Source organism: Marmota flaviventris, chromosome 3 (assembly GCF_047511675.1).
Source record: "Marmota flaviventris isolate mMarFla1 chromosome 3, mMarFla1.hap1, whole genome shotgun sequence".
Taxonomy (NCBI): domain Eukaryota; kingdom Metazoa; phylum Chordata; class Mammalia; order Rodentia; family Sciuridae; genus Marmota; species Marmota flaviventris.
Window position 1 is genome coordinate 10,760,696 of NC_092500.1, and position 26,943 is coordinate 10,787,638.

At 65.4% G+C, this 26,943-nt stretch overlaps 1 protein-coding gene and 1 long non-coding RNA gene across 2 annotated transcripts; both read right to left on the bottom strand.

Moving 5' to 3' along the window:
• Positions 1–2,117: 2,117 nt before the first annotated feature.
• Cyth4 (cytohesin 4) lies at positions 2,118–25,878 on the bottom strand. The gene is made up of 13 exons (XM_027936174.3): positions 25,467–25,878; positions 18,454–18,536; positions 16,798–16,862; positions 16,488–16,554; positions 15,500–15,618; positions 14,384–14,464; positions 13,402–13,514; positions 12,215–12,363; positions 7,195–7,306; positions 5,708–5,784; positions 5,235–5,306; positions 4,673–4,827; positions 2,118–3,669 (listed from the first exon to the last, which is right to left on the bottom strand). Exons 1-13 carry the CDS (start codon positions 25,804–25,806, stop codon positions 3,597–3,599), a joined length of 1,506 nt encoding a protein of 501 aa, XP_027791975.2. The 5' UTR covers positions 25,807–25,878; the 3' UTR covers positions 2,118–3,596.
• On the bottom strand, positions 8,919–12,208 carry LOC139705165 (uncharacterized). The gene is made up of 2 exons (XR_011707024.1): positions 11,009–12,208; positions 8,919–10,965 (listed from the first exon to the last, which is right to left on the bottom strand). It is a non-coding gene; the product is annotated as an uncharacterized lncRNA (long non-coding RNA).
• Positions 25,879–26,943: the final 1,065 nt, after the last annotated feature.

Consider the following 26,943-nt stretch of genomic DNA (forward strand, 5'->3'; position numbering starts at 1 on the left):
TCCTCCTGCGCCCCAGGAGGAGCCACGTCGCCCCACCTTGCTGAAACGGCCTCCATTCTACCCTGGCGTTGCCATAGCCCCTGCCCGGCTCCCTGCGGGCAGAGCTGGTGGGCGGGGGTCCCAGCGCTGCCCAGGCCACTCAGCCCCTCCTGGACCCGGCCTCCCTCGACCCTGCGCCCTCGGGGCCCACCGGCTTGTGTTTGGGCCCAAGGGGGTCCAGGAAGCGCCTCGCCTGTCCCGCGTCCTCCCGGCCTCGCAGGCTGGAGGGCCGAGGCCCCCACCCGTGTGTCCTTCCTGGAGCCTCTTCCAAGGCCCTCCTGGGTCCCCTCCTCGCTGCCCCTGTGAACCACCTGTCCTCCAGCGCCCTGGGCTGCTTTGGCTCTGCCTGGCAGCCAGCACCCAGTCTGCCTTGGGGCGATGTGACAGAAACACGTGACAGACGGCAGAGGGGCCACCCAACACGGGCCACCCAACCCCGTCCGAGGCACCTAGCCACCTGCGTGTGGGAAGCCATCCCGGTTAGAGACAGGCCCCGGATGCCGCGGAGCTTAGGAAGCCTGCGTCGGGCCCAGGGCAGAGCTGGGCCTTGAACCAGACCCGGGCGCTCACCGCTGCCCTGTGGCCTTCGCGGGAGCAGCTATCGCGACACCTGCCCGTCTGCTCTCACCTGTCCCAGCCGTCCCAGGGCAGGAGTGCGCTGTACCCGTGCCTGAGACCCCGACACCAGAGGCTCCAGGACCGAGTCCTCGGGACCACCCCTCAGGGAGGGACCCCCTCCAGGGAGGGCAGCGGCTGTCTCGGGGGACCCCAGACAGAGGCTCCCCTGGTTCTGGGCCAGGCGGGGGCTGCCCACTGGGAGAAGGGGCTCATGCTAGCCAGTGCCCAGGGGCTCATGGGCTGCTGGAGCCAGAAAACCCTGGGAGACCAGGGGACCAGGCCCTGGCCCTGTGCCCATCCCTGCCAGGCGCTGGGCTTCCAGGTGGACGGGGCTGGCTGCGCTCATCCACGTGTGGTGGGCGCCCCCTGCTGCCCAGAGCGGGAAGTGGCAGGGTGTCGGCAAGGCGGGCAGAGCTTACCCGGCGGCTGAGGGGACCTGTGGCCCTCCTGGCGTCTCCCACTGCCCTTCCCTGGCAGCGCCCTCACCGTTCCCTGTGCCTCCAGACGCCTGAGCCTGCTCATGCTGAGGCCACCAGGGCCTTTGTCTGCTGACTGCAGCCAACCCAGCAGTTATGAGACACCTACTGTGTACCCCGCACTGAGCATGAGTACAGTCGGGCCCCTGGGAGCTCACAGGCCAGCCAGAGGCAGACATGAGGTGACCTCACTGCATTTCCAGGCCTGGCTACCAACACTGGCTCCTCCCTGGAGAAGCCTCTCCCGGTGGCCCCTCTGCCCAGCCGTGCCCGGTTCTCCCCCCTGCCGCGGCGCAGGTCAGCCTGGGCTCGGACTGTGTCCCCCACTGTGGATTCTGTAAGGCGAGGGCTTCGTCCGGGTCATCCTTGGATCCCTGACTCTGTGCAAGGACCCCGGCACATAGTAGGTGCTCAATAAGCACAGGCTGAAGGAAGGCGTGTGCAGGTAGGTCAGCAGCTCAGCTCCTTACGGTCTTCGAGGAGGGGCCCCAGGGGTGGAGTTCAGGGTGGGAGCCGGGATAAGGTGTGGGGTGACCTTGGTGTCCTATGTCCTCTGGGGTCTGCCCAGAGCCCTAGGGCTCAGGACCCAGTGGGCAGGGACTTGGTCTGACACACTGCAGGTGTGCCATAAACACCTCTGAGAGTCCAGGTGGACGAAGGTCACACACCCAGCCTCCCCGTGGCCCCTCGAGTGACCACTGTAGCCAGCCTGTGCCTACACCCTGGACACGGGGAGAACACGGCTGCCTGTCAAGGTGACAGTGGTTCTGTCTGTGGTTGGTGCTGCCTGGACGGCAGACCCAGCTCAGCCCAGCCTGGCGGAAGTCCAGTCCATGGGGACTTCTGTCCAGCCCGGTAGCCCTGGTGTCCCGGGGATGCGGTTCCAGGACTGTCTGAGGGCCCACTCCTCCCTGTTTGGGAAAGGGACAGAGGCGAAGGTGGGGTCAGGGATGGCAGAGACGGTCGTGGAAGGACAGAGCCCACTGCGCGCTGGACGGGGACTTTATTCTGTCCTCCGTCCGAGAGACCATCAGATCAGCCACTCGTGCCTGTCCTTTACTGACGGGAGGAGCTGGGGACCAGCGAGGGCAGGAATAGATGAAGGTCGCAGAGTTCACGTGAGCCAGAGGCAGGAGAGGACCTTGACCTCAGCCCCCGGCCAGTGTTCCTTCCACGGACCCCTGAGGCCCTTTCACTGGCCTAATGGGGCGGCGCCACAGGCTGTGATCTGAAGAAGTCCCCACATGTCCTGCCGATGCCCGCAGGGGTGCAACACGGCTGCCAGGTACCTGCCATCTCCAGACAGAGCTCCCACCACCTTCTGTGGCCTCTCCACCTGACCCCTGGACAGCGTGCACCAGGGTGGGGCGGGGGGCGGAGGGCCACGTGGCCACTGCGGCTCCTCCTGGGGAACCCGCGCTCCGCCCGCCCTTGCTGCCCGCTTCCTGCTGCCTTGCCAGGGAGGCTCCCTGCAGGGCTCCCCTGCCCGAGGGTGAGCAGAGCTTCTGGGAAGACTGTCCCCGGATCCTCCTCCAGGCGGAGCCTCCCTGGAGACAGAGTTGTCTGCCTGGGGTTGGTGGCCCTGCTCTCCCATGTGCTGCACTGGGCAGGGCCTGGGGCACTGGGACCCGCTGCGCCACCCCTCACTACCGTGGCGGTGCTGGCCAGGGTCCAGCAGGGAAACCAAGGGAGACGCTGCCTCTCCACGCATGGACCCCGTGTGCCGCTCCTGGGTTTGGCCGCTGCCTCCAGGAAGTCCTCCTGGGGACCAGGCCTGCAAAGCTCCACCCTGATGGCAGCACCGTCCTGCTGGACTCCTGCCTCCCAGGTGGACAGCCTGGGGTGGAGTCCGCCCTGCTCCCCCAGCAGCCAGGACTGTCACCCAGCTCAGCAGACCAGTGCCACCGGCCCTAGCTGCTCGTGGGCCTGGAACCCGCAGGCCCAGACGTTTCCAGTCCAAACTCTGTGGTTCTGCAGGAACCAGGGAGGGGCCCGGCTTGGCCGAGGGCGCGGGGAGGGCCAGAGGTAGGTCTGGACCGTGGGTCTGGGCTCCTGGGTCCTGTTCGTGGGTCTCAGGCAGCGAGAGCGGGGCCCGACCTGCAGACCTGAGCAGGCGGAGGGCTGGCGAGGGCGGAAGCCCCAGGAGCCTCAGGCTCCCCGCTTGGAGGGCTGCGGAACTTCTGAGAGCAAAGGGCTGAGGACAGGCTGCCCAGGGAGGGCTGGGTGACCGGGTCCAGCTGGCTTCTCTCCGCCCTTCTCCTGGCCCTCACTGCAGTGGGCCTGGGCCAGGGCTCCGGGCTCGCCCCAGAGCTGCGCGTCGGTCTCACAGCCAGGCTCTGTGTCCTCCGTCCTGCCCACCCCTGGCGGGTGGCGGTGTCTGTGGCCTGGAGAGGGCGCCCTGGGGGAGGGGTTCCACAGGTCCAGGGGACCAGGGTGCCGGCCCCGTGCCACCTCCCGGGAGCCTCACTTCCTGCTGGCGATCTTCTTCTTCCGAGCGGAGACCAGGTCGTAGAAGGGGACACGGGTGATGCTGGCCCTGCAGTGAGAGGAGAGAAGGTTCCAGATGGGGTCAGGGGCGGGTGGCCCCGAAAGGACAGAGCCAGGAGGGGCCGGCGTCACTGGCCTTGCCCAGCATCCCGCGGGCCGGCCAGAGAGCCGGGGGCAGAGTCTTGGGAACTTGTCCCACAGCGTCCCCGGGCCTGAGGGCAGCCTGGCTGTGGGCCAGCGGACCTCACCGGCTCACTGCCCTGGACGAGGTCTGTCCTCTCTTGGCCTCGCTTTCCCCATCAGTGAGGTGGAGACGGGCGGGGTCTGCGGGCAGCCTCACGGGCTGCTCCAAGGCCCGAGTCCCGGGACACGGCCGGCCACGCCTGCTCTCTAGCAGAAGCTCCTGCCCTTGCTCATGTCAGGCCCCGAGCAGCTTGTCACCTGGTACCTTCCAGGTGTCCCTTCCCCCCCTTCTCCTCCATCAGTGGCCGCTGGGGCTTCTGTCCCCTGGACTGTGATGACAGCATCCTACCTTGGCTCTTCAGAACCGGCCCCACGTGGTGGGTGTCCTCACCTGGCACACCCCTCCTACCTACTAGTCCCTGGCTCCCTAGTGCCCCTAGAAGAAACCAAGGCGTGTCGCCGTGGCCACAGTGCCTTTGCCGTCTGACGCAGCATGCTCACTGCTCCGCCCCTACGTGGCTCAGCCTCACCTGGACTCTGGGGTGCTGTCCTGGGAGGCCACCCACTGATCAGCCCTCAGGCTTTGTCCACCTTGGTCCTTCCTAGAAAGCCCCTCCCAGAGGCTGGTGATCTGGCGGGTCACCCTACAGGCCAGGAGCTGGCCAGTGCTCTCCACACAACTCCCCGTGTTCTCACAGCCCCTGGACGCCCTCCCGTGTCCCAGGGCCTGGCATGGTACCAGGGAAATGCCCGTGGAACATGGGTGGAGGGGACGGGCACCTCAGGAACAGGAGGAGACCTCGGAGCTGGTCCCTTTGCACACAGGGCCGGAAGGCCCAGAGAACCGGGGCCTGCAACGGGGGCCTCACCGGATGGCCTCGATCCACTGGTCCCGCTCCTCGGCGCTGGAGGCCGAGATGCGGTAGGAGCCGTGCCGGCCCTCCACCACCTTGCCCTCGCCGTCTGTCTTGCAGGCCTTGATCTTCTGGCCGCGGCAGCTGGGGTTGTACAGCTCCAGGCAGAACTGGGGGGGCCGGGGAGGGTCAGGGGGGACCCCGGTCGGGCCTCTAGAAGGCCCAGGGAGGCCGAGACCCCCAGGCGAGGCCGAGACCCTCAGGCGAGGCGGGGATCCAACAAGCAGCCCGTGATCCCCACAGGACCCCTGCCACCCCACGGGCAGCTTCCTGCGTCCGGCGGAGGAACGGGGGCTGTCCCTACCCACAGTGATGCCCCAGGCCAACCCAAGCCACTGCCCCCCTGAAGTCCCCACGTGACGGGGAGACGGGGCTCAGGGAAGAGCCAAGCTCCAGTCACCCAGCCACTGGCCTGTGCCCTGGTCCCTGGCCCGGGAGGGAGAGGCTGGCCTCCCGAGAGCCCTGCCTCCTGCCCTGTCCTCCCCAGCAGCGCTGGCCCTGCCCACTGGCCTCTCACCGGCTTCTTGGGGTCCTCCACCTTCTCCACCGAGAGGTTCTCCAGGGGGATGATCCCCCGGGGCTCCTTGTCCTACAGGGGGGGAGGGAGGCCAGGCTGGGCAAATGGAACTGAGGCCAAGTGCAGGGAGGGGGCCGGGGTTCCCCAGGCCCGAAGAGGAGTGGCCGTCGCCCAGGGCTGCCCGCTCCTTGCCCAGGTCCTCCTCCCGGTGCCCTGGATTCCCCATCTGTGAAGTGGGTGTGGCCGCGGACCCCGGATCTCCAAGGGTCCCCTCCCTTCACGGCAGGTTCCTGGGGTTTGGAGGGGCAGGGCCGGGGGCAGGGCTGGGGGCAGGGGCGGGGCCGGGGGCAGGGGCAGGGCCGGGGGCAGGGCTGGGGGCAGGGGCAGGGCTGGGGGCAGGGCTGGGGGCAGGGGCAGGGGCGGGGCCGGGGGCAGGGGCAGGGCCAGGGGCAGGGGCGGGCTGCTGGGCTCACAGTGGTGAACTCGAAGTAGTAGAGGCAGTTGTCCGTCAGGATGAACCAGCGCCGCTTCCAGGTCTTCACGCGGCCCCCTGCAAGAGGCCCGTAGCAGGGGAGGTCAGTCCTCCTCCCTTCCTGGCCACCCGTGTCCCCTCCACCCCAGGGCCGGGCCTTGTGTGTGCCTCCCTGGGACCCACCAGAGGAGGGAGAGTCCCCTCACCCCCCGCCCGCCCCTTGCCATCCGCCCACAGAAGCCTCAGCGGCCCCTGCACCCCGGGCTTGTCCCACACTGGGGCTCCCTGGTGACCAGGCCCCCGGAACAGGGCGGCCCTGCCCTGCCATCGCCCTGGGCTCATGCCCTGGCCTGGTGCCTGCGGTCACTCGGTGGGCACTTCATCTTTTATCTGCCTGCCTGGTTCTAGAGGATTTGGGGACATTTACCTATTGACCCTCCCGGGTGGGACGGGAGCCCTGTTAACCCCGGCTACAGCCGCAGGACCCGCCGTCTGCCCTGGGCCCTGCCAAGGGGCAGAGCTGAGGCCCAGACCCCAGGGGCCCGATTCTAGGCCCAAACACGACTCAGCCTCTCAAGGGGTCACTGTCCCCACTCAACTGCAGAAGCTGAGGCCAGAGCCTGACCGCTGGCCTCTGGTGAAGAGCAGGAGAGTGAGCCCTGGGCGTGTGGCTCCGAGCTGTGCCCCTGCCTGGTCAGGGACCGTGACTGCGAGCTGCCCCCGGCCTGAGAGCAGACGGCGGGGGCTGGACAGAGGACAGACTGGGCTGGGCAACAGGGCTCGGGGGGCGCAGGGGCTGGCACAGGGCTGTGCACCCGTAGACGCTGGGGGCCGCCCTGGCCAAGGGCCTGCTCCAGCACGGGGCCTGCAGCTGCTGCCCCTGCCACGCCCAGCATCCTGGGTCACACTTCACACTCCCTCCCCTTCCTGCAGGGAAGCCCTCTGCCCCCACCAATCTCCACCGGCTGGCGAGGTGGCTGCCTTGGCTACTCAGAAAGGCTGGGCTGCAGAGGGCTGCGTTAGGAGGCCTGGACAGACGGCACCTCCCTTAGGACGCTCGCTCCAGCTCTCCAGCAGGGAGGGCCGAACTGTCCACAGATGCCTGGGCCCCCTGGTGCCTTCCAGCGTGGCTCCCCGCCACCAGCCCCTCATTCCCAGGACAGAAGAATGAAGGGAGGGTGGATGGGAGGATGGATGGGTGGATGGGTGGGTGGATGGATGGGTGGATGGATGGGTGGGTGGATGGATGGGTGGATGGGTGGGTGGATGGGTGGGTGGGTTGATATGTGAGTGGACAGATGGATGGGTGGGTGGGGGAATGGATGGGTGGATCAGTGGGTGGATGGATGGGGGGGGTGCAGGCCGACTGCCAGGCTGGGGCTCGGGAGACCCAGGGCCAAGCCCCCCAACCCTGGGGCTTGTGAGTGTGTCTGCCGGTTGCCATCCCTGTGGCCACGGTGTGCAGCGGCTGGACCTCTTGGCTCTTACCCAGCTTGAGCAGCCAGCCCTCACGGTCAGGGTTGAAGAAGGTGTGGGTGAGGTCGCCGCCATCGTCCTCAGGGATGGAGAAGGGCTCCCTCTTGATGCTGTCGAAGAGGTTCTGCCAGGAGGGGGAGCGCCCTGGGTGAGCCCCAAGTTCCACCCAGGGCCTGGTGGTCCATGTGACCTCAGCAAGCCACGCCCTTTCCTCTCCTGGTGGCCCGTCCCACCTTTAGGCCCTTCTGGGAGAAACCCTCCCGGTCCCCCAGGCCCATGGGTGCCACCCTTCTGCCATGTCCTTGCCATCCTCCCCAGTGCTACTGCAGGGTGGGGTCAGGGCCTCAGAGGTGTGTGTGACCACCCCCCACACCCCCACAAACACACACACACACATATACACACACCCCCACACACATACATATACACATACATACACACCCCCCCACACCCACATACACACACCCACATATACACCCCACATATATACCCCCCCACACACTACACCCAGACACACCCCCCCAACCCCCCACACCCACATACACACACCCAGACACACCACACACACCCACATACACACACACACCCAGACACACCACACACACACCCCCACACACCCCCACACACCCACACACATACATACACACCCCCACACATACACACCCATATACACACACCCACATATACACATCCACCCACATATACACACCCCCCCCACACATCCCACACACACACCCACACTCACACATCACATACACACACATATGCACACACACATACACACACACCCCCACACATACACACACATACACACTCACCCACACACATGCACACATACACACACACATACACACTCACCCACACACACACACACAGGCACACATACACACACATACACACTCACCCCCACACACATACACACACACACACACACAGGCACACACACACACATACTCACCCCCACACAATACACACACAGGCACACACACACATACACACTCACCCACACACACACAGGCACACATACACATACACACCATACACACACCCACATACACACACACACACCCACATACACACACATACACACATACACACTCACCCACACACATACACATACACACACAGGCACACATACACACCATACATACACCAACATACACTCACCCACACACACATACACACACAGGAACACCTACACATACACACCATACACACACCCACATACACACACATACATACACATGCACACCCACCGCCCCCCCCCACACACACTCCAGGCGCAGCAGCCAGAGTGAGGGTACCCTCGGGCAATGCCATGGTGGATGGCCCCCTCTTCTGGACAGAACTTTCCAGATGCACACTGGGCTGGCAGAAGGGGAGCCCCGGGCAGGAGGCTGAACACGGCTCTCCAAGGCCCTCTCCCGCCGCCCTGTCTGGTGGGCTCTGACTGTGGGACCGGAAAGCAGATTTCAGTTCTCTGTGGAAGACTTTCTGGCAGCGAGGGCTCTGAAATCTGGGCCGAGCAACCTTGTAGGGTGGTAATGAGCTCCCCGTCACTGGAGGTGAGCAAGTCAGGGCCAGGACCCCTGGGCGGGCAAGCTGCAGCTGCTGGGTTTTCGATCTCCTGTCCTGAGCAACCTGCCCGCCTCCCGAGTGTGGGGGGAGCATTCTCAATGGCTGCTCTGCCTGGTAAAGCCAGACAGGATGTTGGCCAAGAGAGTCAACCACTTCCGTTTGCTGCCTCTGTTGCTGTTGATGGTTCCTCGAGATTTTTAATGGAAAATTACCCAAGTCCTGTCTGATTCTCCCAAAGTTCTTAAACACGGTGCTGGCCGGCTGTGTAGTCCTTTGTGACCCAGAGCTCAGGGCCCAGCGGGGGCACAGGCCAGCATCGGGCTCTCCTGGGCTTAATGGGGGCGGGGCTTGGGCATGTCCCCTGGGCTCAGCCTGGCTGCAGTGCTGGGGCCGTGGGGAGCAGCAGGGACCAGTGTCTCTTGGGGGAGCCCCTGTCCCCAGGCCGGACTGGCCCTGGGAATTTCCAGGTGGCACTGGTGTGGGGAGCAGGGGACTGCAGCAGGAGGGGCCCATTGCAGAGATGTCAGCGCAGACGTGCATTTGAGAGGCTGGGGGGGCAGGGGGAGGGGGCTGGGGGTTGAGGAGGGAGCCTCAGCCTCCACAAACCACAGGGGCCCTGCAGACGCTGTGGTGGCCTGGTGGCCTTATCAGCTTGTACATTCTACCCCACAAAGAAAGCAGCTCTGCTCGCCGGGCTTCCTGTACCTCACAAACAACGGCTCCCCGCCAGACACCCCTCATCCACTGTCCCCAAAGTACAGGGCCCAGCCACCCTCTCCTGGCTGCATGGGGTGCAGAAGCCCCCTCCCCCCACCCAGGGGCTCTGCTGGGCCTTTGGTGGCCCCCACTCCCCTCTCTGGGGAGTCACCTCTCTTCGCCTGGTTGCTCAGAGGGGTTGACACCCCGCTCTGGGCTCCAGATGACTCACATCTGGCTGATGGGGACCTGCTGGCTCCTACCACCAGCTGCAGTGACGGTTCAGGGAGGGTCCTGCCACCCAAGCCGGTTGATAGCCTCGATTCTGGACTTAAACAGCGAAGCGACAGGGAAGCTAAGCAAGTCCGAGGCTCAGAGCTGCCCAGGCATCTCTGGCACAGCTCGGGCACAGCGGGTGTAGGAGGAGAGCCATGGAGGGGGGGGGGCTAAGAGATGGAGCCCCCAGGGGGAGCATCGACGTCCCTGAGCCCCAGGAGCTAGCTGAGCCTGAAGCCCACAGTCGGAAGGCTAACTGACCCCTGGTCTTTTCAGCGACATGAGTTGAGATTCCCCCTGCCAAGAAGTCAGGACCCCCGGCCAGCTCAGCCAAGCCTCTGTCCCCAGACTCTGCTTGGCATCTCTGCAGAGGGAGGTGCTCTGGGTCCAGCATGGCCTTGAACTGGGACTTCTCAGAAGCCAGGAGACCGCGGCAGCCTCCTTCCTGGAGCCCAGTGTCCTTGGCTGTCCAGTGGGGATGCGGGAGCTCACGGCCCCCAGGACGTGCTCGACACTGTGCTGGGCTCGCGGCCTGCTCTGATCAGAGCCCAGGACGAGGACCCGGGGGCTCAAGGGCTGCCGAGAGCAGAGGACGCCCGAGCTGGGAGGCCCTCCACCTGGCCCCCTCCACTTCCCCACCTGTTCCCGGGTCCCTCGCGGCTCCACCCCTGCGCCCCGGCTCCCTTCCTAGTGGCTCCCAGCGAGCATGGTGACCCTCCCAGGTTCCCGCTGAGTGCCAGACGCAGCTTCTCAGATGACACTGTGAGTCAGGGTCATTGGCCCTGAGAGCAGATGACATCCACCAGGCCCCTGTGATGGCGCAGACCAGGCCTGCGCGCTCTCTGATGACGCCCAGGGGAGCTTCGAGGTTGAAGAGCCACCCCAGCCACCCCAGGCCCTTGGACGTGCTCAGAGAGGCCAAGTGCTGGCCTGACACGGCCCAGAGGACAGGCAGCCCGGGCTGGACGAGGCTCTGCCCGAGAGGAGAACGAGGCCGGCCAGCGCTCCGGGCAGGTCTGCGGATTTGGAAGCTCAGTTGAGATAAGAGACCCAAAGCCCTGGGAGAAAGTCACAAGCTCTGGACAGATGTGACCAGATGTGGCCGAGTGCTCTCGAGGAAAGGCTGGAACTGGGAAAAGTGCCCAGGGAGGGAGGTGGGAAGAGGGTCCTGGCAAGGACAGCGACCTGGACCCGGGAGAGCTGGCGGCACGGAACTCATCACCTGCCGGTGGCCTAGGTGTGCCGGCCCCAGGCCACCTACCTGGCACGGCTCTGCCTCTGAATTTTAAGAATCCCTCCTTGCAGTGGCCTCCTTGTGACAGGCCTTAGAACCCTGCTGCCCCGGGGGGGGGGAGTAGCTTAGACCCCAGTGACCTGAGGCCACCCAGTGGGCAGACAGGGGACATGGGGCCGAGAGCTCCAGCCAGCTCTCAGCTCCCAGCTCTATGTCATGGTCCCTCTGTGACCAACTCTCTCCTCTGGGGACAGAGGTGGCGGAGGGCGGGGGAGGATGCACTCCAGCCCCGAGAGGCCCAGAACGGAGGCCCAGAACCGTCGCAGCCCCGCCAGGCCCTGAGGCAGGAGGACCCTGGTGGGTGCTGGGCCGTGGAGGCGCGGGGCCTCGAGTTCTGGACGGGAACTGCCCGCTCACCTGACCAGGCCTTGCCCCTCCCTCCCTCCCGTGTTTATCGACCCCTGGTTCCGTGTCTCTGTCGTTCAAGGCCCTGGACGTGGGGCCCCTGCCACCGTCCTGCCACAGTAGCCACTCGTCAGCTGGCCACACTGGCCCCTCCCCTTCCCGGCCAAGCCAGGCCGGGCCCTGGTGCTGTTTCCTTCCGGAATGTCCTCCCTGCTTCTCTCTGGGAACTCCCAGTCAGGACCGAGGCCAGCTCGGAAGCCACCTCTTCTGGGGAGGCTCCCGGGGGACTGAGCAGTGTCCCTGGGCTTTCACGGCCATGGTCCCCGGGTCCCACGGTTAGTGTGGCATCAGTGAGCCAGGGCGGTCATTCACAGGTAGATCTTCCTGCCAGGCCCCGGACGTGGTCAGGCAGGGCCTGTCCAGCTGTCCGGAGACCTCCTGTGGGCACAGGCCTGGTGCCGTGTGGCGGGAGGGTCATTCACCTAGGGGACAGGAGCTGGGCTCCGAGGGACAAGGGCGGGTGGAGGCTCTGGGGTTCCAAGCGGCAGGCCTGTCTGCGGGGGCGTCCTTCCTGGAAGGTGTGGATGCCGTCGCCCAGCGTCCCCCAGGGGCCTGAATCTGGGAGGCCTGTGGGTGGGCTGGCTCCAGACGTCCTCCCCGGACGGGGCCTGGGAGGACCCACTCCTGGACCAACCGCCTTTATGACCGTCCGTCTCGGGCCTGGCGGGTCCACCTCAGCACGTCCCCTCCAGGCGTGGCCTGTGCCGGGGAGCCCCCCAGGCCATCATCTCAGGACAGGCCCCTCTGGCTGCCCGGGACCCGGGGCCGTGGCCTGACCCTTACCCGAAGCTGCTCCTCGGGCAGGTCACTGCCGTTGTTGATGCCGCGGTTCATGGACACGAAGCGCTCGAAAGGCGGCCTGTCGCGGACGCTGGGGTTGTGCAAGCCCGTGTTGAGCATGATGATGGAGAAGGACAGCACGTAGCAGGTGTCTGCAGGACGCGGTCATGGCGCTGACCTCTGGCCTGCCAGGGCCACTCAGCCCGTTCTGCCCCTGGCCCGGCATCTGAGGCCTGGCCCGGCCCCTGCTCTTGCTGGACTCCGGGCACACAAACCACTTTCCCGGCCACCGTCACCCCAGCCGCGCCCCCGGCCCTCCCTGGGCGCCCCACGCCCTCCGTCCGCTCCTCCACTGAACAGTCCCCCCAGCCCCGGCTCCGCCTCCCCCGCCCGGCGGCCCACCGGCCCCTGCCCCCTGGAACACTGAGGGTTGGCGGGACTTTGGGGCTTGTCACGTGCTGCTCAGTGACCTTGCTGCCCCCTGGGGAGTATTCCTGTGCTGGGGGCGGAGCCGGCTGGGGCTTTGGGGGCCGTGGTCGCTATTCTGGGTCTTTTATGGAATATTCAGTCCCTGGGCCCAGAGCCAGGGAAGTCCCCAACCCCTTGACCTTCAGCTCTGCATCTGAGGTGAGTCTTTAAGCAGCTCCGGGTCTAGAGCGCGATTCCCCCTCCCACAGCACTGCCCCAGGCTAAGCTCTGGACCTCCCCGTGCGGCCCTGCGAGGCAGGTGCTGTCACCACCTCCATTTCACAGGTGAGGAAACTGAGGCACAAGGAGGTTAAGTCACAGGCCCAAGCTTCCAAACTAACAAACCAGTCGGACTGCGATTCAGATCTGGTGCTCTGAAAAGTCCCTTCCCATAACCTCCTGCAAACTCCTATTCATCCTTCAAAACCCCGTTCAGACCTTGCCACCCCTGGGAAGCCGTCCTGGGGGGCCGCTGACCCCCCTACTCCTACCCTCAGACAGAGGTGATGCTCTAGTCCAGCACCTGTGCCCTCACTCCCTGCCACCTCTCCCCGGGGCGGCTCCGCCTGCAGGCACCCAGCGGAGGCCTGGCCCCGACCTGTGCTCAGCGAGGGCTCCTGAAGGGTCTGGTGCTGGGGGTCCCGAGGGCGGGCCCTGGCGCCCTTGGGGCAAGTCTGCGCCTGGCAGTGTGGAGGGTCCCAGAGCCTCGGCCCCCTCCGCACCTGTGGACTGGAAGACCCCGGGGTTGCAGAGGCAGTAGCGGGCGGCGAAGGCCTCCATCATCCTGTCGATCTTCTGGGCCTCCCCGGGCAGCCGGAAGCTCCAGAGGAACTGCCTGGGGAGGAGGGCGGTGGGCAGCAGAGGGCGGGCCCCCAGGGGCCTAGAAAGCCACGGCGCCCACCAGGCCTGTCCCCTTATGGCGTGAACCAGAGAATCTGCAACTGTCTTCCAGGCCCTCACACCCTCAGCCCCCGCCCACGGGGCTCAGGGCTCCCCTGCTCCGGCCACGGGGCCCTGGGCTCTGCCTGTGGCCCCCGGCACGGCCTCCCTGGCTGGGCGCCCCTTGGGCTCTGCACGTTGGTGGTTCCAGTGACAGGCGCAGTCCTGGGGCGAGGGCTGGGCCTCCCAGGGCCCCCGGACCTGCTCACCAGGCCCTGCTCAATAGGCAGGTGCACGAGTGACCGAGTGACCGGACACGGAGCCCCCAGCCGCCTGCTCTTCTCCTCTAAAGGTGTGGGCGCAGGGAGGCCGTGCTGCCCGGGAGGGGCTTCCTCCCTGCCGACTCCTACTCACCCTGCAACACCCGGGCCAATCGCCCCTCCCGGAGCCGATTCTCCAGGGGAAACGCCGGCGGCAGCACTTCTCAGCACTCGCCGTGGCCCCTGAGCACTTTCTCCCTGGTCCTTACACCCCTGGGAGCCTGTACTGTTCTTGGGCTCTTTTACAGATGAGGAAACCGGGGCACAGAGAGGTTTCCTTTTTGTGACTTGCCCCAGGTCACACAGGGCGTGAGAGGCAGATCTGGGACTGTCCCTGGGCTCCAGAGGCGTAGGCAGGAGGGTGGTTCTAGTGGTTGGTTGGGGACAGGACATAGCAGACCTCGGTCACAGGCTCCTCGTCTTCATGCCTGACCCTTGGTGGCTGCGGTCTGCTTGTGGGTCCCCATGTCCCCACCCTGCAGACCCTGCCCCCTCCACGGCTCACCTGAGGGCCTGGACGAGGTTGAGGTTGGCAAACTCGTGGCAGTCCACGAAGGCCTGGAGGACCTGCAGGTTGGTGGGGTCCCTGGGAGGGCGGAAGGGACCGCTGTGTACCCACCTCCTGGAGCCGCCCGGGGAGGGGCAGGGAGGGGGTCCATCCTCGGGTCCCACCAGCACCGTCTCCTCCACTCATGATAGGTTCTGCCCCCCATCACCCCTGGGGACGTGCCTGTGTCCCCCCTTGTCCCCTCCATGTGGGCACAGACCCTGGGGGCCACCAGCCCTGCTCTCCCCCAGGAGCTGGCCTGCCCTGCCCCGTCCAATCCTTCCTTGATTCCTTCCTGCCTGGGTGGCCTGCTCAAGGCCCCCGCCCGGGTTTCCTGGGCTGGGCCTTGACAGCCCTGTTCCCCGGGTCCCCCTCTTCCCAGCTCTGAAGCCAGGAAGAGCTGCCCTCCTCCCCCCACCTCCCCCCACCTCGCTCAAGGGGCACATGTCCTCTGGGGAGCTTGGGAGAAGGGGTCTTGGCTTGCTGGCCCAGTTCAACCCTGGCCCCCTACAGTCCACCCCCATCCATCAGCCAGAGGATGGTCACAGACTACTTCTCTGCCCAGACCCTCTACAGACCCCCAACTTGTTTCCTACTACTTCCTTCCTCTGTCTCTTGCTATCTCTGTCTCATCAACGTCTTGAGCCTGCTTCTGCCCCAGGGCCTTTGCACTGGCTGATGTCTCTGCCTGGAATCTGTGCACTGCCCATGCCCGTCCTTCTTTGAGTTTCCCTCACCTTCCCTGGGAGCCTTCCTGTCCACACTATTTAAAGCCACAGCCCAAGCCAGGTCCTCAGCTCCTGGACCTCCCTTCCCTTTGGTCTCCACAGAACTCATCATCTTATGACATATTTTACGTGGTGTTGGGATCTGACCCCTGGTAGGAACTGAGGCCAGTTTGGTCCGTCTTGGAAACCCAGGACTTACCGCAGTGCCTGGAGCCCAGCAGCCACCGGGCTTGCTCCACACTATGGCGCAGCGCGGCGGGGTGCTGGGTCTGGTCTTTCCCGGGTGGCTCAGTCTCCCTCCCCTGCACCCCTTGGTTCCTGGCTCCCTGAGGCCCCAGCCCCTCACCTCTCCCCCAGATAGGTGCCGATGGCCGTCTTGCTGAGGCCCTCGCCCTTATACAGGAACTGGGCGATGTCCTGGACGTCCGGGGTCAGCAGCTTGCGCTCAGTGAGGTACTGGATGCCCTGCAGGTGACATGTGGCCTCTGTGTGCAGCCCCTGCCCCGAGGCAGGCCTGGAGCCGGGAGCCTGCGGCCAGGCCCGGGGCCAGCCTGGTGGGCTCGGCTGTCCCTCTGAACAGGAACTGCCTTTGTGAGCTCCCCAGGCCTGGAGGCTGCAAAGGGCCAGAGTCCCCGCAGGGAACCAGGCTCCTGCCAGGGCTCCCAGGGCCCCGCAGCCCGCTGTCCCCCCAACGGGCTTCCCCTGACGGACTCAGCGATTCCGCCCTCCGTCCCCCCAAAACTCATATTAATTAAAAATAGCCCTTCACTTGGTCACACAGGCGACCTATGGCCACTGTGAAAAGTTAGAAAAAACAGCAGAGGGGAGGGGCACCCAGGGCCCCCCACGGGAGGTGGGTGGCCGCCGTGAAGGGCCTCCCCTCCCCACGGAGCCTTGAGCCTCGTGTGACTTCACGGAGCCCATGACCCGGGCACTCAGAGCCTGTCATCCAGCGTCCAGGAGACCGAGCGTTGTCTCTGGGCTCCCGGGGGACCCCTGAGGGCCCCCTCCTCCTGGACAGGGGGCTTCTGGAAGAGCTGGCAGAGCAGGGTGCAGGACAGCGAGTGGGACAGTGTGCGTGTGGCTTGGAGTGTGTGCGTGTGTGCTTGGGTCCCGGTGGACGGGGGCAGGGGCCCGGGAACAGTGATGGTGACGGTGGGCACCCGTGACACTCAGGGCTGTTGGGGAAGAGGCGGCCTCAGCTGACCAGGGAGCTCCCCAGCACTCCAGCCTGGCGCCCCCTGCTGGCTGCCTGTGCCTCCTCCACCGGCCAGCGCCTCTGTCCCTGGGGGAAGGGAGCCCAGCAGCCAGGGCAGGGCGCGGGAGGCCGCTACCTTCGCGGGGTCCATGTTGAACTTCTTCCTTCCCATGCACAGCTCCTTCTCCTTCTGGGCCATCCGGCTGCGGGAGTGAGGGTGTCAGTGTGGCCGCCCCAGGACACGGCAGGACCCCCTCCACCTGCCCTGGCCCTTCCTCGGGGGCCTCCAGGACCTGCAGCGGAGCCACCTGGGTGAGGAGAGGACAGGGCCCCGCTCTTCCCCAGGGGCTACCAGGCTGGACCCCGAGGGGCCCTGTGGAGCCTGGATGGCGGAGGAGCCCCCGGGGGCCTGGGCGGTGGGCGCAGGCGGTGGGCAGGGGCCTCACCTCTCCTCGGCGCTCTCGAAGCAGTCGATCTGGGCAAACACATCCGCGATCTCCTGCTTCAGCTTCTGTAGGACGGGCGGGGGCGGGGGAGATGGGGCACAGAGGTCAGGCCTGGGGGCGCTCGGACCCCCTGTAACCGCTCCCATCCTGGTGTGACCCGGGCGGGGCCGCTTCCCTGACCTTCATCCTCAGCCCCTAGTCTGAGGGACCCTCCCAACACGTCCCCTCCCTGCTTTCCCATCCCACGAAGCCCCCGCCCCCAACTCGCTTCCTCTGCTGTGCCCCCACCCCACTCTTGTCTGGGGGTGGGAGGTCCGGAGCCCTCCATCCACCCGATTTCCAGTCTTCCCACTTCTGCCCTCTGCAGTGTGGCCACCCCCGTGCTCCAGCCAAGGCCACCGCCAAGCCCCTTGTGGTTCCCGCAAGCCCAGCCAGGAGCCTGCCCCCCAGCTCAAGTCCCCCCAGGCTCCCTCCTGTCCCCCCAGCTCAAGTCCCCCCACGGCTCCCTCCTGCCTCCGTGGCTCCTGCCCGATGCCCAGGCCCCTCCTCTCTGGCTTCCCTCCAGTTGCCCTAGACTAAGTGCCCACCAGGTGCCAGGTGCCGCGGGGCACCTCTGGAGGCCCTGAGTGGGGGAGGAGAACCTCTCCGCTGCCCACCGGCCACCCCAGCTGGGCAATGGGGAGGTGGCGGCTGGTTCAGCTCCCCCTGCCGGGCAGCAGCATGAGCACTAGCCAAGTCCCCGGAGAGGCACCCGCCCACCCCTCCCAAGACCTGTGGGTGCTGGGGGTGGGGTCTCCCAGGATTAGTCCTGGGGTTCAGGGCCAGCTGAGGGCCTGGGAGCTCATCCGAGGCCAGGCAGCTCCTGTCCGTGTGGTCTCAGCTGGACCCAAGAGGCCTCCCCCCAGTAGAACAGGGTTCACTCACAAGTGTTAACTGAGCACATAGAGGCTCGGGCTCCTGGGCTGGGGTTTGGGGCGGGCAAGGCAGGCCTGGGCTCTGCCTTCCTGGAGCTCAGGGCTACTGGGGGTGGGATCGTGGCCATCAGAGGCCAGTGAGACGGCAGGATATTATCAGACAGTGGTACAGAAAGCCCGGCGTGGGGCGGGCGCCCACAAGATGCCAGCTGAGGGAGATTCTGTGGATCTTAAGTGCACACATGGGGCGGGCCGGGCAACGGTCACCAGGGTGATCAGGGCAGCTGGAGAGGAGGGGGAGGGAAACGAAGAGAAGGAGAAGCCGCAAGGGGCGCCGGGAAGGGCCTGGGGCCGCGGGACCTGCCACGCATAGCTCAGAGGCAGGACCGGCTAAGGCGACCAGAGAAACCCCGGGTGGGGTCTGGAAGCCTGGTGACAAGTGGCCGTCCAAGAAACTGGCAAGTGCTCGGCACACTTGGGTGCTATTTTGACCAAAAGGTCCACCCCTCCAGGGGAGGAGGCCTGATTGGGGCCCCTGGGCTGGGACTGGACCCCCCCACCGTGTGGCGGAGTGGGCTCAGCTTCCTGCCATGGCTCCCCCGCCCCTGCCTGGCCGGCCCCTGAGCCTGGGCAGTCCCGGGGACTTCCGGGCTGTGCTGGTCTCCCGCCCCTGGCTGGGCTCTCTGATCAGGGGTTTGGAGCCAGCAGGGAGGGCCCCGCGTGCAGCTGGCGCCCTGCACACCTGGATGTCCTCCAGGAGCTGGTCCCGGTGCCATCTGATCCTCTGCAGCTCCTCGGCCTCCCCACTGCTCAGCTCGGCTGCGTCTGCAGAGAGAAGACCCTGGTGCTCCGTTCCCCTGCAGAGCCCGGGGCTCGCTGGCCCTGCACCCAGGCTGGACGCCACCCCGCCAGAGGCCCTCCCTGAGCACTGTCCTGAGCTGTGCAGTGTTCCCACCCCCATAGAGACTCCGCAGAGCTCTCATGTGTGCGCGGTGACCCTCGGGCCCCTCCCCTCAGACTCGGCCGCTGGAGCCAAGGAGCACCTAGGATCCGACAGTCCCGCGTAAGTGCTGAGCGCATCCCACCTGGGGCTGTCACCCGCGCCTCATGGCTCACAGGACTGTGACTCACTCACTGTTTCATTTGCACCCACAGGAAGCACCTTTCCACTCTCCTCCCACCTGTTGGCAGGGCGCAGGCCCACGGCCATGCCCAGCAGCAAGGGAGGCTGGGAAATGGGCCCCTAGGAGGGCGGCGTGATGCCCTTGCCATGCCGATGGGAGAACTGGACTGGGGGACGATTTACAGTCCCTGCTCCTAGACGCTGAGGCTCAGAGAGGAGAGGTGGCCTGGCCCAGGTGCCCCAGGGACAAGGTTGCCGCTCCGGGTTGGGCCCTGGGGGGTGGGCTGGCCGCGCTGTCACCTGGAAGTGAACTAAACGAGGCGCGTGGGTGTGGCGGGTCCGTGAGGCCCACGGGGATGCCCATGTGGTCCTATCCCAACCACTGCACTCTCTGGTCGGGAACTCCGGGACTCCCTGTCCCTTAGGGAGAAACGTCCCCTTCCTGGCCCTGGGGCTCCGTAGTGTCCCCAGTCCCGGCCTTCGTGCCCACCATTATCCACAGAGCCCCCCGTCCAGCTGCTGCTCCCACCCCAAAGCATCAGCCCTCGGTCCCACCTCCCGCTCGGCCCAGGCCAACCCTCCTCTCGGGATGCCTTCCCCTGTCTGTCCATCCCAATGTCCTGTCCCAGCCTTAGAAGGTGCTGGTCACACTTCTCAAAGGCTTCACAAGGACAGACCTCACCTCCCCTGAGTGAACCTGGAGAGAACACCCCGTGACTCCCGCGCCCCACTGCATTGCCTGAGCAGCCACCTTGGACTCTCCACAGGGAACGGAACCACAAGGAGCCAGAGGCCTAGTCCCCAGGCCACCAGGTGGGGCCACCTCCTTCCTTGGACTATTTTCTGAGAGAACACTGAGTTTTGAGAACACTTTGGTTGCTGTTATTCTGGTCTCTTTGTTACAGCAGCTAAACCTGAGCCTGACTAACCAGTGTCCTTACCTGTGAAATGTGAGCACAGTCTTACCTCAGAGGGTGGCTGTCAGGAATGTCAAACACCCACAAGTATCCAGCACATAGGAAGGTCCAGCCCGTGCACAGTGCCCAGCTGTCCTCCTCAGGAACAAGCCACCCGTCCCCCCACTGCTGGGGTGCAGCTTGCCCATGACTCACAGCCAGGTCCTTCCCTGGGAATTAGCCGGCTCAGCCCAAGGATGTCCCCTCCCAGGGACAGCCACTCCACTAAAAGTGCAGCCCCCTCCCCTCATTTCTGACTTGACCCAGTTTTCAGGCCCTCCCCTATAACACTGTGGCAAAGATCTATGGTGACAACTTCCTGTTCTTTGTAAAAAAGCACCTGTGACCTATTGCCCCACACATGGGGGGACGGGGATCTCCACATATTTTGAGGATGTTGGCCACAGGACCCAGGCTGACAGGGGCACTTAGGACAGAAGTGTCATCTGGGTCCCATCAGAGTGGGGCCTCCAGAGGCCAGATCATGAGCAGGGCTCTGGCTGGGTCCAGCCTGCCCAGGGTCCACCTGGTTCACGGCCACTTTCCTGGTCTATAGACGTGGGGTTGGAGTGGACGTTGGTCCTGGACCTCACGCTGGCACTATGGGGCCCCGTCATTCCTGGGGGAAGGCTGTGGGGAGGCCACGGCGCTGCCCCGGGCCCAGCTAAGAGTGAGTAAAACGTGAGGCCAACTCCCCCATGTGACCCTGGGGACCACAGCTCTGAGCTGGCCACCAGTCTGGAGGGTGACCGCGGAGCCCACCCCTAGCCAGGGAAGGTGTCTGCACTGCAGCGCTGGGCGTGGGCTCTCAGCCAACCCCTCGAAAGGGCTCGGACCGTCGTCCGGCAGGTAGGTTCCTGTCCTGTGTGGGGACCGAGGACGGAACAGGCACAGCCAGGTGGACCCCTGGGATCAGACGACTCTCCTGCCCCTGTCAGAACAGAGTCAGAGGGGACCTGGCCATCAATGGTGATGGCGCGTTCAGCGAACAGATGAGCCTGGGGAGCGCGGGGTGCGGAGGCCCTGGGGAGGCCCAGGCTCTTGGGAGAGCTTGGGGTCCTGCCCCTTGTGACCTCGTGAGGAGGGGGAGACCCCCAAGCCTGGTGACAGGTGGTTGGTCAGTGCTGGGGTCGAGGAGAAACTGCAGATCTGAGAGCCAGAGGCCTGCGGGAGGTGTCCCCGAGACAGTGGGCGGGAGACCTGGAGGGCAGCGCTGTGGGCGGCACCTGGCCACCCACTGCCTGTGGAAAGAAGGGGCCTGAGAGGAGCACAGACACTTTCGTGGGCAGCAGCGAGTGGCTGGCGTCCTACCAGGGCCAGGAGGAAGGAAGCCTGGGAGCAGGTGGTCAGGAGGGGAGGGGTGCCCTGGGGTGGGCAGAGTGGGAGGCTTCTGTGCACGACACTCATGGTCCTCCAAACGTCCTCGCAGGACACACAGAACCACCACCTGACACCAGGGCCTGGGCCAGCCTCCTCCACCAGGGCCTGGGCCAGCCTCTGCCGGGCCGCCCTGTGGGGTACACAGGTGTATGAATGGAGGAGCCTCGTGCCCTGGGGGAGGCTCTGGCCCCATGCCCCAGGGCACCCCCAGCCACTGTCACACTGAATGTCTAACCACTGAGTGGACACTGAACCGCGGTTTCTCCAGAAGGCCAAGCCGCAACGAGGTGGCCAACAGATGCCACTGGACCTCTGTAAGACCACTAACCTGCCGGGAGCCGCAGGTGTCCTGACCCTGGACGTGTGTGCCTTTCTGTCCACAGAGCCTGGGCCAGTGCCACGTCCAAGGGCTTACAGAGAACACTGCGTGACGTCACACTGTGGTGTGCAAGGGACCCTTCAGAGTAAAGGTAGCTGGGGTGAGCCTATGTCCCTGGGACCCACCAGTCCTCACACGTGTCACCACTGGAAGGCACTGTCCTGATGGATGGCAGTGGAGGTGCAGCCTGGCCGCCTGCCTGGTGGGGGACCTGCCTGCCCTGAGCTAGGTCCCACACACCCTGAGCCAGGCCCCCACCTCGAGCTAGGCCCCGCCCACCCCGAGCCATGCCCTGCCCACTGTGAGCTAGGCCCCGCCCACCCCGAGCCATGCCCCGCCCACTGTGTGCTAGGCCCCACCTATACTGAACTAGGCCCCACCCACCCTGAGCTAGGCCCCACCCACCCTGAGCTAGGCCTCTCGCAGGGCTTAATGGGCACAGGGGGCCAAAGGCAGGAGGGAGACTGCCCCACGTGTGGCACCTCCTGGTGACCCGCCGGGTGCTGCTTTTTGTCCCTGCAATGCTGCACTGTCTAGAGGTCCTGCTTCCCCCTGGGAGACAGGGGCTGGCAGGGCACCAGGCACGAGTCCCGTGGAGCTGTGTTTTTACAGTAGACGGACCCGGGACCTTTACTTTTTTTACTGGTGCTGAGCATCGAACCCAGGGCCTCACACGTGCGAGGCAGACGCTCCACCGCTGAGCCCCGCCCAGTCTCCCACGGAACTTTCTAGGCTCATGGACACCTGCGCGTGCCTGCAGCTCTGTGCACAGTGTCACCTGGTCCTCGTGACTCTATAGTAGGTATTTTCCATTTTAAGACACGGAGGCTCAGAACGGTGACATGACATGCTCTGGTCACACAGCCACATTGTGGCCGTGCTGGGCAGTGCTGGGATCTAGTCCCAATTCACTGACACAGAGGCTCTGCTCAGGGCCGCCGGGTTCTCAAGGGGGACATGGAGACTTGGAAGGCAAAAGGGCCGTCTGCATGACAGGGACATGGCGGGGAGGCGGCGCGAGGGGCTGGCCTTCTCTGCCCAAGCTGGGTGGTGGGTCCAGACCACCCCTCCGGGCTCTCCTGAGCTCCGCTCTCACCTCTGCTAATGGGCCAGAGACTCGCGTCCCCAGTCCCAGCTGCTTCTGAGCTTCCAGCGCACGTCCCTGCTCACTGGGCACCGTGTTTGTGTCCTTGAGCACTGGAAGGAGTCCCTCGCTCCCAGGAGCCCCGACGCCCTCTGTCCTGTCCCCTCCTTCCCCTCCCACCTTGCCCCACCCTGACCACCATCATCTCCTTGGAACGCCTGCCGGGTTCCCCTGTCTCCCTGTGGCCCTCTGCTGTCCTACCCCAGTGTCCCATGACGTCCCGTTGTCCTGAGGACAGAGGCCCCAGGTCCTTCTGGGCTCAGCAGCCCACGGTGGCCTCCCCACCCAAGGATCGGGCTCCGTGCCTCCTCCCGGGCTGCCCTGCGCCCTTGCGTCCACACGCCCTTCCTCCGTCGGTCAGCTCCGCCCACTCCCCAGTCTCCTCTCAGCCAACCTCCTGTGCTGTTGGGCACCATCCCCTCCTGCCCCCTTCTCATTCCTCACTGCGCTTCTGGGATGGGCGTGGCTCATGAGCGAGCCGGGCCATGGGTTAAGGAAAGGGGCACTTGCTGAGCGCCTACTGTGAGCTGGGCCCTGCGTGCTCCCTGCTGTCCCGTCCACTCCTCCTGCATGACTCTGTAGGAAGGTGTTTCCAATCTCATCACACAGGTGAGGCACCTGGGGCTCAGAGAGGTTGAGAGAACTTCCAAGGCAACACAGCCGGGAGGTGGCAGAACTGGGACTCACACCTGGGCCTATCTGGGGTCCTCCCCTGCTGTCACGGGCTTGGGGCCTGCGGGACCCAAGGGTCTCTGGCCCTTCATCTGTTAAAGGTGGAGTGTCCTCCCCGCTCCACTCTGAGGACACTGCCCAAGAGCGGCCACCTGTGATTCCAAGACTGGTGGTGGTGACATTACTGTCACCCTGTGGGCTCATGGGAGATGTGTTTGTGATAATCAAAATACACACAAATAGGGCGGTCCCAATCCCACTGGCCGCGGGCCACTCCCTCCTGGCCGGGCCTGCGGCTGCCTGGTGCCTGGGGCAGCTGTGTGCCCGCCCCCGCCCCGGTGCCCGCCGGCACCTCTGCACTTCCCTCTCGCCCTTCCTCTTTCCTTCTGTATTTTTAGAAACCTTTGCGCTTGTGGCCCCGCTTCCAGGACAGCTGGGCCACTTCCCCTTCCCGGGCCCAGGCAGGAGGCCCTGCAAGTCCCAGCGCAGGAGGGGGCCGCCCCGCCACCCCCACGCCCGGCGGGCACCCCTGTGTCCGGCTGTGCAGCCGCCACGGGGTCTCCTACGGTTGTCACCTTCCCACAGGACCCCGGGGAGGGGCCTGACCTGCTTCCCTAAGTCACACCACTCCCCACATGTCCCCTGCAGGAGGCGGGGGCAGCGCTGGGGACCTTGGCTGCCACACTGTCCACACTAGAGGTAGAAGGGCCAGCAGGAGCCCGGGAGGCTGGCCCCAGAGTCCACCTCCTGACCCGGAGTCCCTGATCACCCCACCTCCCGGGTCAGGCCAGACCTGAGATGACACCGCCACCCGAGACCCAGTCTGGTGGCGGGGGTGGCTGCCCTTGCTGCCACCTCCCCAGGGGTCGTCCCGGGGGAAAGTCGCTCCCCCCAGGTCTGCCCACTGCCGTGTCCTGCTCAGAGCCCTCAGAGCCTGTCCCCTCTTCCCACCGGCCCGCACCTGGGCCAGCAGCTGCCCCACAGGAAGGCCGGCGGCGGGGACGGGGACGGGGGGGGGGGGGACCGGGGGGGGGGACGGTGCTGTCCCAGCATCACAGAATGAATGGAGGAGGAGAGACCGCCGCGGAGCGCTTCCCCCAGGGCCGCGGAACCAGGCAGCACCCCCTTCAGCCGGGCCTCTCGCCCCTGCGCCCGCCCTCCGCTCCCGGCTCCTGCCCTTGCGCTGCTCCTTACTGCCAGGACCCGGCCACCAGGCCACCCCGGAGCCCCGGGTTCCTTGTCTGCACCCTGGGGACAGCCATCCCTGGGACGTCCCTAGGTGGGACCCAGAAGTAATGGCGGTGCACGGCCGGCTGCGGCCCGGCTCACCCTCCACCTCCACATCCGCTGAGTGACCTCGAGCCCAGCCCTGCCCTCGCCGCCTCTCCTCTTGCCTTCTAGCTGTCCCCTGAGCTGTGGTCACAGCCCGTGCAGGACAGAGCCAGTGGCCCCAAAAGCCCACAGGAGCATTGGAGGCAGGAGGGAGGCAGAAGCCGGGGGAGGCCAAGTCCTCCAGCCTCCGCCTCCCGAGGCCGTCCCCTCCTGCCTGTTGTTGAAAGGGACCGAGGTTTTCCTGCCGGGTCCCCAGAGCCCCCGGGCTTCGCCTCTGGGCGCTGGTGAAGGTCAGGGTCACCCACACCTGGGGCACCGGACGCTCCTGCAGCCAGTGCCGTCTTCTAGGTGAACCTTCCGGGACGCCAGGCGCAGGGACGTGGCCCCTTTCTCAGTCCCAGCCCTGGACCTTGGGGGCGGCCATTCCTTTAGCCTGGAACGTTCCTTCCCCAGACGCCCTGCAGGCCACTTCTGCCCCCCTTCTCTGGTCAGTGGTGTCCTCCCCGGGGGCCATTCCCCTGCCCTCTCCCCCTCCTGCTGTGCCACTTGATCTCCCGTGGGCCACCAGCAGACACTGGCCACCGAAGTCTATTTGTCATCTATGTCCCCCAGAGCAGAAGCCCAGGGGGCTGGGACGGTGCTGCTCTGCCCACGCCCTGAGGCAGAAAGGTCCTGCCTTTCCCACTGTGTGACAATCAGGACACCATGGGACAGGTCCCTGCCCACCCTGCAGCAGAGGACACAGAGGCCCCAGGGCTGTGGCGCTTACCTGGGTGACACAGGTCCATCCCAAGGCCCTGGGGGAAGGTGGCCCTGCTCCCGGGCGTTGACCCCGCAGCTGCTTTGGTGGCCAGGCGGGGAGTGTCACCTGGCTGTGCCAGCCTCCTCCGGCCCCGCCCAGCCCACGTGGGAGGAAGTGGCGGGGTCTGCAGCGGCACTTCCTTCATCAGTTGTGCCGAGGACCTCTGCTTGTGGGGCGTGAGCACGGAAGGGACCGCAGGGAAGAGAGCGAGGGGCATAAAGAGACAGACAGACGGAAGGAAACACCCAGGCGCCACATGCACCCCGGGAGGACTGCGGGGACAGCACCTGCTCCCCCAGCTCGGCATTTGCCCAGGAGCCCGAGGCAGGCCAGGGGTGTCCCGTCCTGGCTGAGCCCCGGATGTTCCGCTCCCGAAGCCCCTTTCATCGGCTCCCACTTGAGAAAAGTCACGTTAACTGAGCACCAGGGAGGGCTTCCTGCTCGCTTCAGAGACGTGTGGCTTCTTCCTGTCGAGGGATGGGTGGGGAGTAGGTCCTGTTTCCCCTTTCTCTCGGGCTGCTGGGAAACTCTTCATCAAATCTGAGGTTCATCCAGGCTGTGCTGACAGCATATGGACCTCGGGCCGTTTGACTCCCAGCTCTGCCACTCAGGACCCGTGTGAGCTTGGGCCAGTCTGCCCTGAGCCTCGTTTTGCTGACCTGTACAAGGGGGGTGATAACACTCGCCCCAGGGATATGGCCGAGATGGCCTGAGTCGATGTGTGTGGGGTGCTTGGGACGCGGTAGTTGCTCCAGAAACTCTTCCTCCTCTTGGCTTCAGTTTTCTTCGTTGGTTAAAACTCACAATCGCTTTGCTGGAGCCTTTTTTGCAGCTTGATTGAAATTCTTCATGGAAAAAGGTGCAGGTTAAGAAACACCGACCAGCAGACACTCATCCGGGAACCCCGCGACCCGTGGGGTCTGTTCATCTGCTTCCCCATTCTGTGGAGGCCTCTGAGGGTGAGGCCACCCTGGGTCCCAGCCTCTGACAAAACGTGGGGAGAGCGAGGGCATTCAGGTGCCGAGTGCCTCAGGGAGTGGGGAGTGGGGGAGGGGGAGGGGATGGAAGGTTCCGGAGAAGGTGCGGTCGGGGCAGGAGCCAGCTCCGCTCCTCCTTGGCGCCGGCTGCTGATGCCAAGGTTACTCCTCCCCTGGACCCTGGGCTGGCCTTCAGTCTCTGCCCGTGGAGACAGGCCCAGCGTCCCCACTGCCTCCTGACTGCGGTTTCCCGAGGGAGGCCACTAAGCCAAGCCACCCTAACTGGCCAACCCTCAGAATCGTGAGAAATAATAAACCGACATTTTTCCAAGTTTTATTTCTAATTGAGACCTCATGGTGCATATTCGTGGAGCGCTGTGGTATTCTGACACTGGACGCGAGGCATCGTGACCACATCAGGATGATCGGCACAGCCAAGTGTTCACCTTTTCTCTGAGTTGGGAACA

Bases quoted from the DNA above. Each gene is read 5' to 3' on its own strand.
- Cyth4 (XM_027936174.3), bottom strand. From the start codon at position 25,806: ATGCCGAGCTGGGGGAGCAGGTGCTGTCCCCGCAGTCCTCCCGGGGTG. The intron at 7,307-12,214 runs GTAAGGGTCAGG...CCCTCCTGGCAG, and splicing joins TGCCCGAGGAGCAGCTTCGG to AACCTCTTCGACAGCATCAA. The intron at 5,307-5,707 runs GTGAGCCCAGCA...CCCCCCCTGTAG, and splicing joins ACTACTTCGAGTTCACCACT to GACAAGGAGCCCCGGGGGAT.